Genomic DNA, 16,139 nt, shown 5'->3' with positions numbered 1-16,139 from the left:
GAGCTCATGGAGGAGTGGCAAACAGGCCAACCTCAAGGTATCATGAACATCTCCTAAACTTTCACCGTTTAGGAGATATTCACTGTATCCGCATGTGCCGACATGTGCTGTGACCGGGAGACGTGTCACCTGCCATATCGGCATACGGGCACCGCTGCAACAGCTTTGATCTAAGTTAAGTATTTCATAAACAGCTAGTAAGTGATGCACACTAGCTTATGTCTTTGTCTAGCAAGTTTTTACAACCACTTTAACGCTTACATCCAACCAGTGGCGTAACTAGAACCTTCAGGGCCCCGATGCAAGAAACCATGAAGGGCCCCCCTGAACCCCAGCCAGGGCCCTTCCCTCTGACTCCGGCGGTGGAGCTCCAGGGCGTGGTAACAGGTATGACCTTTGTGAGCCCTGTAGTTCCACCACTGGTATCAGTAGTTTTTTTTATTATTTTTATTTTTAGGTGCCCCATTGGGGGACTGTCCCTAGGCAGGATGGGGTCCCCGTCCCCAGAAGAGATGAGGTCCTTTTCTCCAGGGCAGATGAAGTTACTGCCCCCAGGTGAGAAGGGGCCCCTGTCCCCAGGGGGAGATGGAGGGGGTAAGTAATGGTGTGTGGGGGATGGGGTCCTCTCACTCACCATGACCAAGCTGCAGGCCACGCACTCATCCATGTTGGCCTGGGCTCCATCCAGTGTGCTGGACGGGTGATCAGCATATCTCCCAGAAAGACCTTTTATCATCTGTGTATGACGGGGGAGGGGGGGGGCTGGCAGACAAGCCTGCAGTGTCCTCCGGGGGGCTCTCATAGGGCTGCACTGCATATGTGTGCTTAAAGTTTGTTTACCCGGGAGAAGTATGCAGTGCAGTGTGGGCCAGACTCGGGGGGGCGGGACTCTGGCTGGAGAGAACAGACATCGGACTGAGCGGCAATGCATAGAGCAGGAGAGGGGTACTCTGAGGAGCCGGCCGAGGACACAGGTCATGCGGGAAATGCACAACTAAAGAGCAGCCAGTGCGATAGTCGAGCATTGAGCTCTGCTAGTCACCCTCCACCTCCAGCCACCCGTGTGCATGGTGCACTGGTACCCCTAGCTGCCTATGCTGCTGCCGGGCATATGCAGAGGGGGCTGCATGGGCCCCCTGAATCACAGGGCCCAGTTGCGGTCGCGACTGCTGCACCCCCTATAGTTACGCCCCTGCATCCAACAAGGAATAGATGAAAGAAAGTCTGACAGCGAAAAAAAATCAAGGTAAAACTACTGTGGATATAAAAAGTCAACACTTCTGTTAAAAATGTCAGGTTTCTGTGATGTAAAAAAAAATTTGACAAAGATAAATAATTTCAGAACTTTTCCCATCTTGAATGTGAACTATAAACTGTAGAACTCAATTGTAAGACAAAACTAATATCTTTTAGGGGAGAAAAAAAAATGGTTGCATAAGTGTGCACACCCTCTTCGAACTGGGGACGCAGCTGTGTTCAGAATTAAGCAATCATATTCAAACTAATTTTAAATAGGAGTTAGTACACACCTGCAATCATTTAAAGTGACTCCGATTAACCCAAAATGACGTTGAGCTGTTCTCTGACATTTTCTTAGTCGCATCCTACAGCAAAAGCCATGGTCCGCAGAGAGGTTCCAAAGCATCAGAGGGATCTTATTGTTAAAAAGGTATCCGCCAACCCACCCATACTAAACTCACCCTCTTCGCAGATCTGCTCCTGTTCGTGACACAGACACACATCCTTGCCCTCAGTATTACAGGTGTTCCAGAAATTTGGAGCAGTTAGTAACTTCAAGGTGAATTACAGTAAATCGAAAATCCGTGACATAACCCTGCCTAAGTCGGACCTACAAAGACTATCAACTACTTTCTCCTTCCAAACCGGGTCCACTTCCATCAGTTACCTCGGAATTCAAGTACTGAAAGATGCATCCCAGCTCTTTTCCCAGAACTTTAATCCCTTACTCCTTGGAACTAAGGATGAGCTCCGGCGTGTTCGCACAGCCCGCCAGGAAGTTGGCACTGCACTGATCACAGGCAGTGAGACATTGTTGATTGATAAGAGGCTGTAGAGATCGGGAAATGTCTCACTGCCTCTGATTAGTCCAGCGCAGTCCCGACTTCCTGGCATGCTCTGCACATGGGCTGTGCGAACACGCTGGAGCTCATCCTTACTTAGAGCCCAAGCAAATGTATCTACTTATGTGTCAAAACGGCTCTCATGGCTCGGTAGAGTGAATGTCCTGAAAATGGATTTTCTCCCTAGGTTCCTGTATTTGTTACAAACCATTCCTATACACATACCCAATTCGTACTTCTCTTCTGGAAACTAAGCCAGCTGTTTTTCCAAATTAATTGGGAATGAATATGATCAGAAGCATTATCTCTTCCAAAGGTTTGGGGGGGGGGGGGGGGGGGAATTTATACCATATGGTTTTTATACCATAAAGCTCATTTGCATATTACATTTGTTTCACTGCTCTTCAACCAAGCTTTGGGTTCACTTAGAAAGCCACATGAACCCAATTGAACTCTTCGCTCTCCCATTAACCTTGTTCCCACTCCTTACCCATCAAACGATTCAGATCTGGGAATTGCATGCTGTCCCAGAAAAGGCTCAACAAACCACATGGGGCCTATGACTCCCTTCTTTGGGACCCCGGCCTTTCCACAAGCTATGCACGCCACAAGATATGGACCATGGCAAAAAGAAGATCATAGGAGACTTGCCCAAGTCCTTCCAGCAGACCCCACTTTAAGGGCAGATACCCCTTCCAGTCTGGCTTCCCAATACCCCATGCAGTGGCTTCAGAGACAACAGACTACTTCTTACATCTGGACTTTCCCATCCATTCCAGACATCCTTGCTGAACCGACAGGATTTGAGGATCTGCTCATGCAGGCGGAACTTCCAGCACATGTGGTATCTCCCTCTTGCTCAATAACTCCTCTCCTGACCTTCCACCATTTAAGGTGGCCTGGGAGGCAGAATTAGGTTATTCTATCTCCCCTATTGACTGGAAAAAATGTTTTATCCTGACACACAAGCTATCCCTAGCGACCAAGAGCCAGGAAAAAGAATTTAACCACTTATTTACCAGACACTTTCACCCCTTTCCTGCCCAGGCCATTTTTCAGCTTTTAGAGCTATCACAATTTGAATGACAATTGCGTTTGTTAGGTTTCTGTCTGTAAATTTTGTGAATAAGTAATTTTTCTCCTTCACTGAGGTGCACTGATGGAGGCACTAATATTCTGCACTTATGGGCACTAATAGGCGGCACTGATGGGCCCTGATAGGCGGCATAGATAAGCCACACTAATGGGCAGCACTAATGGGCAGCACTAATGGGCACAGATTTCTGGCTGTGGTGGGCAATGATTGTTGGCACTGGTTAGTATGGGTTGCTGGCACTGGTGGTGCTCTAATGTAATCGGAGCACTGATCATCAGTGCCCTGATTACATCTCTCACTCTGAGGAAATGCTGCCGATAGTGTGAGGCGAGGAGAGCCAATTACGACACTTCCTTGTTTACATGTGACCGGCTGTGGTCCAACACAGCCGATCACATGATTAAAGAGCCACGTCAGCAGCCCTTGAGAGAGAGCAGGGGCACGCCGTGTCCTGGCAACATGGCGCGACCACCTTGCTGCACACCCCCACGGGCATGCAGTCATATGACGTCCACCTAGAACGAGAGATGCACCGCCCCCCCCATCATTTGAAGGTGGGCGGACAGCAAATGGTTAAACTGGTAATGAGATGGTACAGATGCTCTTCGACTATACACCATTTCAACTTGGCAGTACCAGATACCTGTTGGCAGTGTCTTGGCTCCCTGTGTACCATGCCCCACATCTGGTGGGAATGTCCTCCTGTACAGGGATATTGGCAACAGATCTTCAAACTATACTGTTAACTGATGGCGGCTTCCATTCAACCTTCACCTGAGATGGCTCTCTTATCTATACTCCCTGGTAAATTCAAACCCATGAAAAAAGATGTACTACGACACTTTCTGGCAGCGGCTAGAGCAATTCCCTGTCACTTGAGATCGACAACCATGTCTTCCCTGGGGGATTGGGCTACTGAAGTGGACTGCATACTGGACCTTGAACATCTGTTGGCAGAGGGATGTGGTAAAGACGAACAGTTTTCTCTCACTTGAACTTCATGGTCTGTGTTCCGATACTCCTCTGAGTATATCTCCTGGGCTGAGAGTGGCCTAGATGACGTCACCTTGGGACTATGATGGAGTGCATCTTGTCCCCCATCTTTCTGCCCCTATTCCATTTTTTGTTTGTTTTTCTTCTTTCTATATTGAAATACAGCCTTAGGAATCCATTAAGCAAACGTACCATGACTTTGACCCATCGTTACGGTGTGGTGTGGTTTTTTCATATAACCTTTCCTTTCCTGATGCACAACGTATGGGACACCTTCTCTGAAATGATGATGAAGGTTACTTTAACCTGTAATGTTTTCAGGGGTTGCTATCACAGATGGTCTTAAGGTTGTACTGGATGGACTTGTCTTTTTTCAACCTGACATCCTGATGAGCCTTATAAACATGTTTTCACTCCATTTATATGTAACCTAGACATGTTTTTGTTCCGACGCACGCGACACCTATTGTTGGTGTACCTTACCAATGTCTGTAATGTTTACATTTTTTCTCTCTCGTTTTTGTATATGAATAAAATAAGATTGAATTAAAGGCATCAGTTAGGAGAAAAGGGTACAAGGGAGAAGACCCACTTCCTGATTGGTCAGGAGGAGAATCAGTGTGACAAACAACTGAATGGGCCCCTTTTTTGAAGCCTAGAGTCTTGGGTTCTAAATCACGTGCTTCAAAAAAAAACAAAAAAAAACCCCCAACCCTTTGGAATCCACGCATGGATAGGGGGGCAGCCACTCCACAAGGGTGAAGACAGTCATCAAGTGGAGAAAATATGGCAGTGACATCACCAAGAACTGGACGTCACTTCAAAATTGATGAAAAGACAAGAAAACTGGTCAGGGGGGCTGCCAAGAGGCCTACAGCAACATTAGCAAGAGCTGCAGTTATATCTGGCAAGTACTGGCTGTGTGGCAAATGACAACAATCTCCCGTATTCTTCACATGTCTGGGCTATTGGGTAGAGTGGCAAGACGGAAGCCTTTTCCTATGAAGAAAAAAAATCCAAGCATCTGAAGTCTCTCAAAAGCATGTGGGAATATGTTTTATGGTCTGATGAAAGCAAAGTTTAATTTTTTGGCCATAATTCCAAAAGATATGGTTGGTGCAAAAACAACACTGAACAGCACAAAAAGAACACCAGAACACCATACCCACAGTGAAGCATGGTGGTGGCAGCATCATGCTTCAGGGCTGTTTTCTTCAGCTGGAACAGGGGCCTTAGTCAAGGTAGAGGGAATTATGAACAATTCTCAATACCAGTCAATATTGGCACAAAAGCTTCAGGCTTCTGCTAGAAAGTTGAACATGAAGAGGAAGTTCATCTTGCAGCATGACAAGGACCCAAAGCATACATCCAAATCAACAAAAATGGGTTCACCAGAACATTAAAGTTTTGGAGTCCAGACCCGAATCCAATTGAAAACCTGTGGGGTGACCTGAAGAGGGCTGTGCACAGGAGATGCCCTAACAATCTGACAGATTTGGAGTTTCTTTGAAAAGAAAAGTGGGCAAATATTGCCAAGTCAAGAAGTGCCATGCCGACAGGCTCATACCCAAAAAGACTGAGTGCTGTAATAAAATATGCTATAAAAATGTGCTTCAACAAAGTATTAGTTTAAGGCTGTGCACACTTGTGCAACAATATTATTTTTACTTTCCTCCACCTAAAAGATTTCAGTTTGTTGTTCAACTGAGTTGTACAGTTTATACGTTACATTAAAAAAGGTGGAAAAAGTTCTGAAATAATTAATCTTTTTCTCTTTTTTTTAAAACACAGAAACCTGACATTTTAATAGGGGTATGTAGACTTTTTATATCCACTGCATCTGTAACCTGCAGATACAATCTTTAGCAACCAATCATTAGCTATGCAAACCCCCTAAATTTCCGTGAAGGTCTGTATATATCTAGCCCACCTGTGGGCAAACTGGTGGGTACAGACCTTCATACTTAGACCCATGTCCAGGTTTTGGGCTCTTGGCCTGTCAAGAGCATTTGGAAGCCCTAGAATCAAAGTAGATGACTTATAAGTCTGGGAACTGAACCTGACATAGGGGAATGATTAACATCTTCCTTTTTTTACCTCAAAATGTTTGCTCTCTATTGTCGATTCCTATTTTTTGTGTTTCTAGTGTGAGTACCCTGCCATTTCTTTTCTAAGACCCCTTTCACACCACACCACCCTTTGCGTCAGCGGTAAAATGCCGCAATAGCGGCGTTTTGCCGGCGGCATTACAGCGCTGCCCCATTGATTTCAATGAGGAACAGCGGTGGAGGAGCGGTAAACACACCACTCCAAAGAAGCTGCTGGCAGGACTTTTTTCTGACGTCTTGCCAGCGCACCGCTGTAGTGTGAAAGCCCTCGGGGCTTTCACACTACACACAATGGTGCAGCTTCTTTAGGACGGATTGCAGGTGCTATTTCTAACGCTATAGCGCCTGCAAAACACTGTGGTGTGAAAGGGGTGTTAATGATTTCATCCTGTGCATAACTGAAAGGACCACCTCCTACAAAATTTTTACACAGTTGCTCTGCTGCTCTGGGCAGTAGAAAGGGATGCCCAATACAGAACACAGATAATAGTATCCAACCCTACATAACACCAAAAAAATTGAGACACCGTCATCTGCTCAGGCAATTAAAGTAAAGACCAATGGCAGTAGTGTAAAGAAAAGAGCAATGGAACAGACTAATGCCCCAAAGAAGAGCTATAAGGAGGATCAACCACTGAATGTTATATTGAAAAATAGCATTAAGTTTACAAGTGTAAAATATGGCCACTACAAATATTGAACGTAGTAGTGGAACCACCCTCCATGTGCACCCAGGAATAAAAACACATACAACTGTTGTGGTAATTCCTCTACACTATAACCATACAAACCTGATATATGGACATGCAGTATGTATAGTTAGCGACTATTGATTATTCAGGATCAGGATTTTTTTTTTTCAGGATTTCTTTTTCTAGCAGCATCATTCCCGTTATAGCTGGTATGCGGTATAGCTGGTATGTCTGCATGTGTGTGTATGAGTGGTGCTCTGTGGTTGGCGCCATATTGTATTGTCATTTTTGTCTATATGTTTTTATTACTGAGTGCACTAGGGGGATTGTTCCACTGCTACGTTTATTCAATATATTTGTAGTGGCCATATTTTACACTTGTAAACATAATAAAGCCATTTTTAAATATGACATTCCATGGTTGATCCTCCTCATAGCTCTTCTTTGGGACATTACTCTCTGTTCCATTGCTCTTTTCTTTACATTTTGACTTATTTGAGCTTTGAAACTATCCCGTCTCACTGACAAATCAGGGATTATCAAGAACATATGTTGCTTCTGGCAACTCAGGAAAGCGTGTTCCAGGTTTGTTGTTTTTAACCCATTCAATGCCAATAGTGTCCTGATCTCATAATGATTTAGACCAGTCAAAATAGCATCAGAGGCCAGCAAAGGTTGAAGGACCCATCGATTTAGGGAGTAAATTAATTGAAGAACTACTTCAAAATTTTTATTATTAGGGTCCCCAAAATACCAAACATTTTTGATAGAAGTTTGACTAGTCCTCTGCAAAAGTACAGAGCATGTGGAACCATCTGGGTACAGTGAATTGGTTAATCCAGTTAAAAAAATTTGTAAATGAATTTATTGAATAATGCACGGAGAGGAAAAACCTTGATGGAATGTTTGGGTCTAAGAATCAAGGACACTGTGGTAGGTGAAGTGTAATGTACAGCTTCAACGAGAAAGTAAAGTTTCCTTCTCTTTTGGAGAAATAACTGCTGACCGAAATTTAGCTGGCAGGGTTATTTTCTACTCCAGGGAAAGGGGAGATTAAGCATCCCACAAAGAATCCTCGAGACGGTCTTACACAGAATCAAAGATTAGAGAGCATTACATTAAATTCCACTGGAGAAAGTAATGGAGGGCGTTTCAACCACTTTGGTTCAGGGGAAGCAGAAAGCGTCTTTAACCAAGACAAAGGATCCATAACAAAATAGAAACCCCCCATAGGAAAGATTACATGAGGGGGTTCAGATATAGCTCCTGATGCAATGGTTCTGACAGACTCTTAAAAGCACACATAGGCCAAATGCCGGCTGACATCGGCCAGTTCAATAGAAAACGGCCAACATTCGGCCCAGTGTGTATGGTAGACATGGCAGAAGCTTGACGTTTGGCCTGCTTCTGCTGGAAAACCAGCAGCCAATAGGAGTATTCTGGCAGAGTTCTGGTTGGCCTCCCCGTCAGAACACAACAGCTCAGCAGGGAAAATCACTGTATCAACATCAGATCAATAGTACAGCAGCTCCAACCAAAGCAGACAGGTTTTTTTTCAGTTCAAAATCGAACAGTGTGTACCAGGCTTAAGCAGTACAAAAAGCACACTCTTTGCCAGTGCCAAGTTCATCCTTGTACAAAGTGCAAATTGAGGCCTGACTAAATGATTTGCCCACTGGAGGATTGCTCTTCCACTTGGAGATAGAAATGTTTTTCAGGGTGGCAATCCTATACCTTTAAGGAAAAGAAACTCTCCAAAATCCAAAAGGAGTATTTGCAGACCAAAGCTGTGATGTGGTAGAGGGTTATACATCCACAATGGCTCTGCGACAAGACCACTGGGTTTATAGGGAAAATCATAATGGTTTTCGAATACTAGAAGCTGTGTTATAAAAACAATTCATGAACAAAAGAAGGCAGAAATGAAGTGGTTGGTGGTGCTCCTATACTCCATCAGTGAAAACTTCTGGTAGGTAAAAGTGAAGGAGTTCATTAGCTAATGCATGCACAATATTAAGCGACAACAGGGCAAGGGTGTCAGGAAGATGTAAACACTGAATAAATAGCTGCTGTGCGATGAAAAAGTGCATTACAAGGGTCTTGACTGCACAGAAAGGTGAGGGGAAGTTTAAAAACAGCATACAGACCATAAAAAAAAAAAATCCAATTTACCTGCCCCCTGCAATGAGAAAAGCAAAACAAAAAATCCCCAAGGTATCTGTGCAGCACAAATATCAGCCACTGAAAAAGCCCAACATATAGCCCCACCTCGGAGCACAGAAATAAACTGCTAGAAAATGCAGAACTGTGAGCTTTCAGAGACAGTTCTGGTCTTAAAACATTATTAAAACTCCAATTTTACCTACAGTTATGCTTATAATAAAGCTTTCCTGTAGGTTAAATGAATATCTCAGGTATACTGTTCCCACGTACATGCGCAGGAGTGGCGTCATCCTGGCTCTTTAAAGTGGCCACGGCCAGTGAACCTGGAAGGAAGATGAAAATGGAAGCCTTCGCAACAGTGAAAGCGCACCACTGGAGTGCCTCATTTCAAGGCAAGTACTTTATGTGCTAGTAGCAATGCATACAAAAAAAAAAAAAAGAAAAAAAAAGCTGTATATTCTATTGTAACAGGATGAAACCGTAGCTTCACAATGGTAGGAATGGCAGGTAGATCCGGCATATACCGAGTACAGCTTCTGTGTCTCCTGTGACGGAAGGTGGCTGTGTGTTAACCAGAGTGGCTCCACTGGGCTGACAGACGAGCTTAGACTTCCTGGGACTATTGACCCTCTGGAACAGACGCATAAAATTGTGATTGATGAATCATCTCAAAGAGTGTGAAAGAGGACCTAGTTGACGGAGAGCGTGATGAGTCTGAAGCATTATGAAACTATACATGGGTGTGCGTACTACAAAATGTGATCATTGGAGTTTGTTATAGACCACCCAGTGTTAATGAGGAGATGAGGTCCGACTAGGAATGATGCTCTGCTGGACCTGGTAATCTCAAACAATGCAGAGCTTATTACCAATATTCATATAAAAACAACATCTGGGTAGCAGTGACCATGTTTTCATTTAATGTTAGCTGTAAGCCACCAACACGTACGGTAAATATAAAAACACTTAACTTTAAGAGAGCAAATTTTCCAAGGAGAAGGGCTGGGAGTGAATATTGGCATTAAACACAAAACAAATGGGAATTCTTCAAAAAGACTGTATGTAAACTCACTGCAAAGTACATTCCCATGAGCAATAAGTTAAAAAGGCTAAAAATAAAAACCAATGTGGCTTACTGAAAAAAAAAAAAAAAAAAAAAATTATATATATATTATATATATATATATATATATATATATATATAAAAAAAGCTATAAAGAAAAGCTTTAAAAAAAAAAAAATATATATATATATACACACACACACACACACACACTATCATTGTTTGAATATTACAAAGAATATAACAGAATATGTAAAAGGGAAATCAAAGATGCGAAAATTAATTCAAAACTAACGGCAGATAAAAAACATAGGACAAACCCCCAAAGATTCTTCAAATCTATTTATAAGTATATAAGTCTACAGGCCTGGAAAGACTGGTTTGTAAATGCATAGAAAACTGGCTAAAAGACAGAATTCAGAGAGTAGTGGTAAATGATTCTTACTCTGCATGGTCTAAGGGTATTAGTGGTGTACCCAAAAGTTCAGTGTTGGGACCCTTACTTTTTAATATCCTTATTAATGATATAGGGTCTGGGATAAAAAAAAAAAAGATTTTTGTACTCTTCGTAAAATCCTTTTCTCTGAATACAAAAATCCCATTTTCTCTTTCATTCATTGAAGAACACAGCTCCTTTAAATCTTGACCTTAGGGACGTCCCCAAGCAGTGTAAAAAAAACAAGGGATGGAAACAGAAAAAAAACAAAAACAAACACACACACAAAAACTTCACCCACAAGAACACAGAGGAGTTCCCACCTTAAACAGCCGCCATCAAAACCTGGCATAATCAGCCGATAATGCCCCCATGGAGCCACCAACCCGTCCCCCCAGAGGTCTCTTGTCCTGGAGACAAACCTCTGTACCTTACGATTGAGCCGAGAAGCCAAGAGATCCACATCTGGTGTGCCCCATCTTAGGTGAATGAGCCAGAATACATCCGGATGTAACGATCATTCCCCTTGGTTCAGCATCTGACGACTCAGGTAGTCAGCATGCCAGTTTTCTACACCCTGGAATGTATACGGCCGACAATGCCGAGACGCGCCGCTCTGCCAACTGTAGGATGTGAGCAACCTCCCGTGCTGCAGCCGAGCTCCTTGTTCCTCCTTGATGGTTGACATACGCCACCTCCGTGGCGTTGTTTTCTGACTGGATCCTGACCGGACACCCCTGCAGCCACTTTGACCATGGGGAGAGGCACCGAAGCCCAAGCACACTGATTAGAACACGCCGACTGTACCCCAGGGCCGACTGTACCCCAAAACTCCCCCCAACCGGTCAGGCTGGCGTCCGTTGTGATCACCATCCAATGGAGAGGAAGGAACGACTTTTCCCGGACCAAAGGGTCGGAGACTTCAGCCGCCAGAGCAGAGAATCCCTAACTAGCTGGCTCACCAGAATTTGACATTCCAGGGATGCCAGAGATTTGTCCCTTATTGACAGGATCTCCCTCTGCAAGACACGTGAAATTGAGCATACGGTACCGCCTGGAAAGTGGCTACCATGAGACACAGAACTCGCATGCAAAAAGGCAGCGAATATCCACCTGCGGGACACCAACAACTTCACCGCAGCTTGAAGAGTCTGCAGCTTGTCCGAAGACTCTCGCTTCTGAGGAGTCCAGCAGTAAGCCCAGGTACTCCAGGCGTTGAGACAGCACCAACCCCGGCTCAGTACCCAACCAAATTCCTGAAGAGTTTGCATGGTGATCGCACATCATCCCTTAATTCTGAGGCAGAAGCTGCTCTCAGAAGGAGGTCATCCAGATAACTTAGGATTGCGATCCCGCGTTGCCTTAACAATGCCAGGATGGGGCTAACACCTTGGTGAAGAGCCTGGGCGCTGACACCAGGCCAAAAGGGAGAGCCAACAATTGGTAGTGCTCTTCCCCAACTGCAAACGCAGAAACCTCTGATGCCTGAGGCACATGGGTATATATGTAAGTATGCGTCCTTGATGTCCAAGGATGCTAGGATGTTCCCCTAATGGAATGCAGCGACCAAGGAGCAAACTGATTCCACCCTGAGCCTTTGCACTTTCACAAAGCTGTTGAGGGCTTTAAGGTCCAGTATTGGACGGACCCCTTCCTTTTTCGGGACTACAAACAGATTGGAGTAGAATTCCTGAAACCTTTCCAGCGCCGGTACAGGAACTATCACCCCGTGCAAAAGCGCGTCCGGTACAACCCCAAACAGGGCCTCCCGATGAGCTGGCAAGAATCTGTTTGGAGGACAAGAAAAACTATCTTGTATCCCCGATGAAACCAGTTTGTAGACCCATCGGTCGGACCGTAGGAGGGTCCACCGAGCTACAAACTCCCGAAGTTGACCCCTCACCTGAGAGGCAAACTTCATGCAGTAACATCTATGCTTGCAGAATTTGTTTGGCTTGCGAAACCAGGGGCGCTTTCGTCCCTCCGCATGTGCCTCGTCAGACTGGGAGTGCTTACCTGCCAACCAGGACAGGCGGAAAAGTCACTTCAGAGCGTTAAAAAAAAAAAAGAAAAAAAAAAAAAAAGAAGAGGGCCCATGCCTATGGTGTGGCTCCTTACCCTTACTGGACTGCGGGAGCAACGTGCACTTCCCAGCAGTGAGAGTCTTAATGTCATCCAGCGAGGCTCCAAATAGCCTCTCACCTTGGATCCACCAGTGTTTTTTTTGGATGCCTGGGCCGCAGACCAGCATTTCAGCCATCAGGCGCTGTAGCACCACTGCTGATACTGATGCTCTAGAGAGCAGGGGGACCATATCACAGACATACTTAAGGCCATGCACCAACAGGTCTGCCATTTCTATGCAGACCGGGGAAGTCTGTTGCTTCACCAATTCTGGTGCAGCAATTTTTCCCATTCAGCAAACGCCTGCGACACCAAGGCCGCGGCCAACACTGGTCGTAATGCTGACCCCACTACTGTACACATGGACCGGGCCACCGCCTTGGCCTCCTTATCGGTAGGGTCCCTTCTACCGGAATTGTAATTACTTTCTTTAACCTGGATACCGGGAGGTCAACGACCGGAGGAGATGCCCATTTTTTCCAGGAGGCTCTCCTTAAAAAGGGGCTAAAGCACCGCCATCCTTCTCTGGACTGAAAAGGCCCTTTGCAGCTCCCCCATTCCTTGTATATAAACGTATCAAAATAAGTTAATTACGGAAACACCTGAGCAGTGCAGGCCAGTCTGCGGGACCTAAAAAGGACCGCCACCATGCAGATGCCCCTGCTGTATCCGGTCTGTTCAGGGTACCCTGCACTGCTGTGATAAGTGCTCCTACAAGCGCCTTTTCCTGCGCTAACCCGGACACAGAGTTATCCTCACTGTCTGCACAGTCCTGGTCCACATCCTCTGACACCTCAGAACAGGGGTCGCCTGTCACAGCGGAGCAGAGTCTGAATCAGAGCTTTCCCCAGAAGATTGGGGGGGGGCGGCTAGGGGGCATTCTTTTACCCCCCTTGTGCCCACACACCGCTTCCACCCTGGCAACAAAAATCTTCAGGACCGCCGACAAAGCGTCCATGGGCACCGCAGGGGCAAGTGAGCCAGTTGCAAAAACAGGGATGTCTGGGGAAGTAGCGCCAGCTTCTGACGCCATAAAAAAAAATTGTTGCCCTAAAAATATTAACTGTAAGCAAGGGTGTATTGTATACAGGAGGGAAGGGGTTAAAAAAAAAGTGTCCAGAGGTAAGGCACAGTTAAAAATAATAATAATAATAGCAGCAGTAAGTCAATAAACAGTTATTTAGAGAGTGACGCCTGATGTAAATTCAACTGGTTGAAAAGGGGAGTCTGTAGCCTGGGTATATAACCTCAGGGAAATGTCACTGGCACAAATGCAGGAGGCAGCACGCTGAAGGGTAGAAACGCCTTTAGGACAAATACAAGAACAAGCAGTGCCAACCTAAGTGCAGTAGTGTAACACGTTTTTAATTGTAGTAAAAATGCACTCACCGAGTAGGATAAAAACAGGCACATCATAATGAGGTCCAAATGGACAGCAAGACTCCACAGGGGACGATCCTCACACACTGTGTGGTCTTGTCTGGTGGCGTCTAGAGAAGATGTCATCTCCAAATACGAAAATGTTTCTTTACAGTTAAAGCTGTGAAATTGTGGAATGGGTACTAGCATTTATAGGTAAATTTGATCCAGGGAATATCAGATTGACTCTCAGGGGATCAGGAAGGAATCCCCTGCTGTAAATAAATTAGATCATGCTTTGCTGGGATTTTTCGCCTTCCTCTGGATTAACTGTGGGTATAGGATTTGTACATATGGGGATTTTTTTTTTTTTGGTTTAACTAGATGATTTTCAACCTGACTATAACTATGATATAGCCAATTTACAGTGCAGTCTTAATTGCTTTTAGTATTCATTTAATAGATATACATAGATGGCGGCGCCTTTGTTTTGTTTTGTTTATTCTAGCACCATTGCAAAGAGGTTTTGTTTTCCCCCCCCCCAACCTTTACTACTGCTTTAATAACTCTGCAAGGAATTCATAGAAAACTGTCCTGAACTGAAAAGAGGACTACTGTGTCAAGCTTTTGCAGACTTGTGTTGCCCCATAATCTACAACACGGATCGGTTAAATCCATTACTGCAATAAACAGGCTTATGGTAAGATACAGAAGCGGATGGAAGGAAAAGCTTACCGCACATTTTGAGTAGGGTTCCACCGTTCAGAAGGAAGTTCTCCACTCTGGGGGTCATCTACTGGAGGATGCAATATGGAAATACACACATCTCCATTCTGTTGGGAAAATTGCATATAAATTTAACAAACTACAACAGCTCAAAACAGTTATTCTTCACTGCATGATTTCATTTGTAGATTCTTCCTCTATGTGCCAATATCTTAATAGATTCAGTTAGGTCTCCTGGTGAACAGTTTCTGGGATAAACTCTAAGCCATTAAATTTACACTACAACTTTTGCATTTGGTGACCCTTACCCTTTGCTCCACCTGCCAGCAACAGCCCCAACTATCTGGATCCCCAAAGCAAGGCAACAGTGCAGGGGTGATGGACTTTTTATGACCCCTATCAAGGGACCAACGAAGGTTGCTTCTGCCTCTAAGAAAGGGGCATAAAGCTCTGACATGAGAAGGGTTGGAGAGATTGTTTAATCTTTGGGCTTCCTGTCCCCTGAATGAGGAAGAGGGCTGCCATTATGGAGGAAGCTGAAATTAATTCTAAACCTCAAACAAGTGCAGATAGTTTATGTGTAGTGCAATATGGTCTTGTGCATGTCTGGGTCCTAATTTTGCTTGGACACACATATGCATACTATGTGTGTGCTTTTTTTTTTTAAACGAATTTCTTACCGTTTTCTATAGGTATTTAAATGGGGAAGGGAGGATGTCCTTTATTTTGCATACACTAATGAAACTAAAGGGTATCTTTGGTAAAAATAAGTACAAATTGGTGTATATTCGGTCTGTGTGAAAGTTAGAGAGTCCACAAGCTATGGTGCCAATATCTGAAAACTGATCACACCTGATGTACCGACGGCCTCTCTCAATTCTTGAGACCCTAACGTGCCAGAAAAGTATGAATGCCCCCCAAATGACCCCTTTTTGGAAAGAAGACATTCCAAGGTATTTAGTAAGAGGAATTATGAGTTTTTTGAAGTTGTATTTTTTTCCCACAATTCTTCGCAAAAATCAAATTTTTTTTTCCTTTTTTTTTCTCTTTCACACAATTGTCACATTATCAGGTTATTTCTCACACAGCATATGTATACCACAAATTAAACCCCAAAACCCATTCTGCTATTACTCTTGAATATGGTGATACCACATGTGAGACTTTTACACAGCGTGGCCGCATACAGAGGCCCAACATGCAGGGAGTACCATCAGGCGTTCTGGAGCATCCAGGCCAATTCTGACATTTCTCTCCTAAATGTAAAAATCATCATTTATTTGCTAGAAAATTACATA

The 16,139-nt window shown here is 44.4% G+C and overlaps 1 protein-coding gene across 1 annotated transcript in view; it reads right to left on the bottom strand.

The window, feature by feature from the left end:
* CDC34 (cell division cycle 34, ubiquitin conjugating enzyme) overlaps positions 1–16,139 on the bottom strand; it is a 63,695-nt gene that overhangs the window by 28,178 nt on the left and 19,378 nt on the right. The window contains exon 3 of the mRNA XM_077475622.1: positions 14,851–14,948. Coding sequence (XP_077331748.1) covers positions 14,851–14,948 — 98 coding nt within the window. The remainder of the gene's footprint in view (positions 1–14,850; positions 14,949–16,139) is intronic.

The sequence above is a fragment of the Lithobates pipiens genome, unplaced genomic scaffold (assembly GCF_037356315.1).
Source record: "Lithobates pipiens isolate NorthernLeopardFrog02 unplaced genomic scaffold, aLitPip1_a1.2 Scaffold_13, whole genome shotgun sequence".
Classification (NCBI taxonomy): domain Eukaryota; kingdom Metazoa; phylum Chordata; class Amphibia; order Anura; family Ranidae; genus Lithobates; species Lithobates pipiens.
Note: the sequence above shows the minus strand (reverse complement) of the source record. Positions and strands in the feature narration are given on the sequence as shown.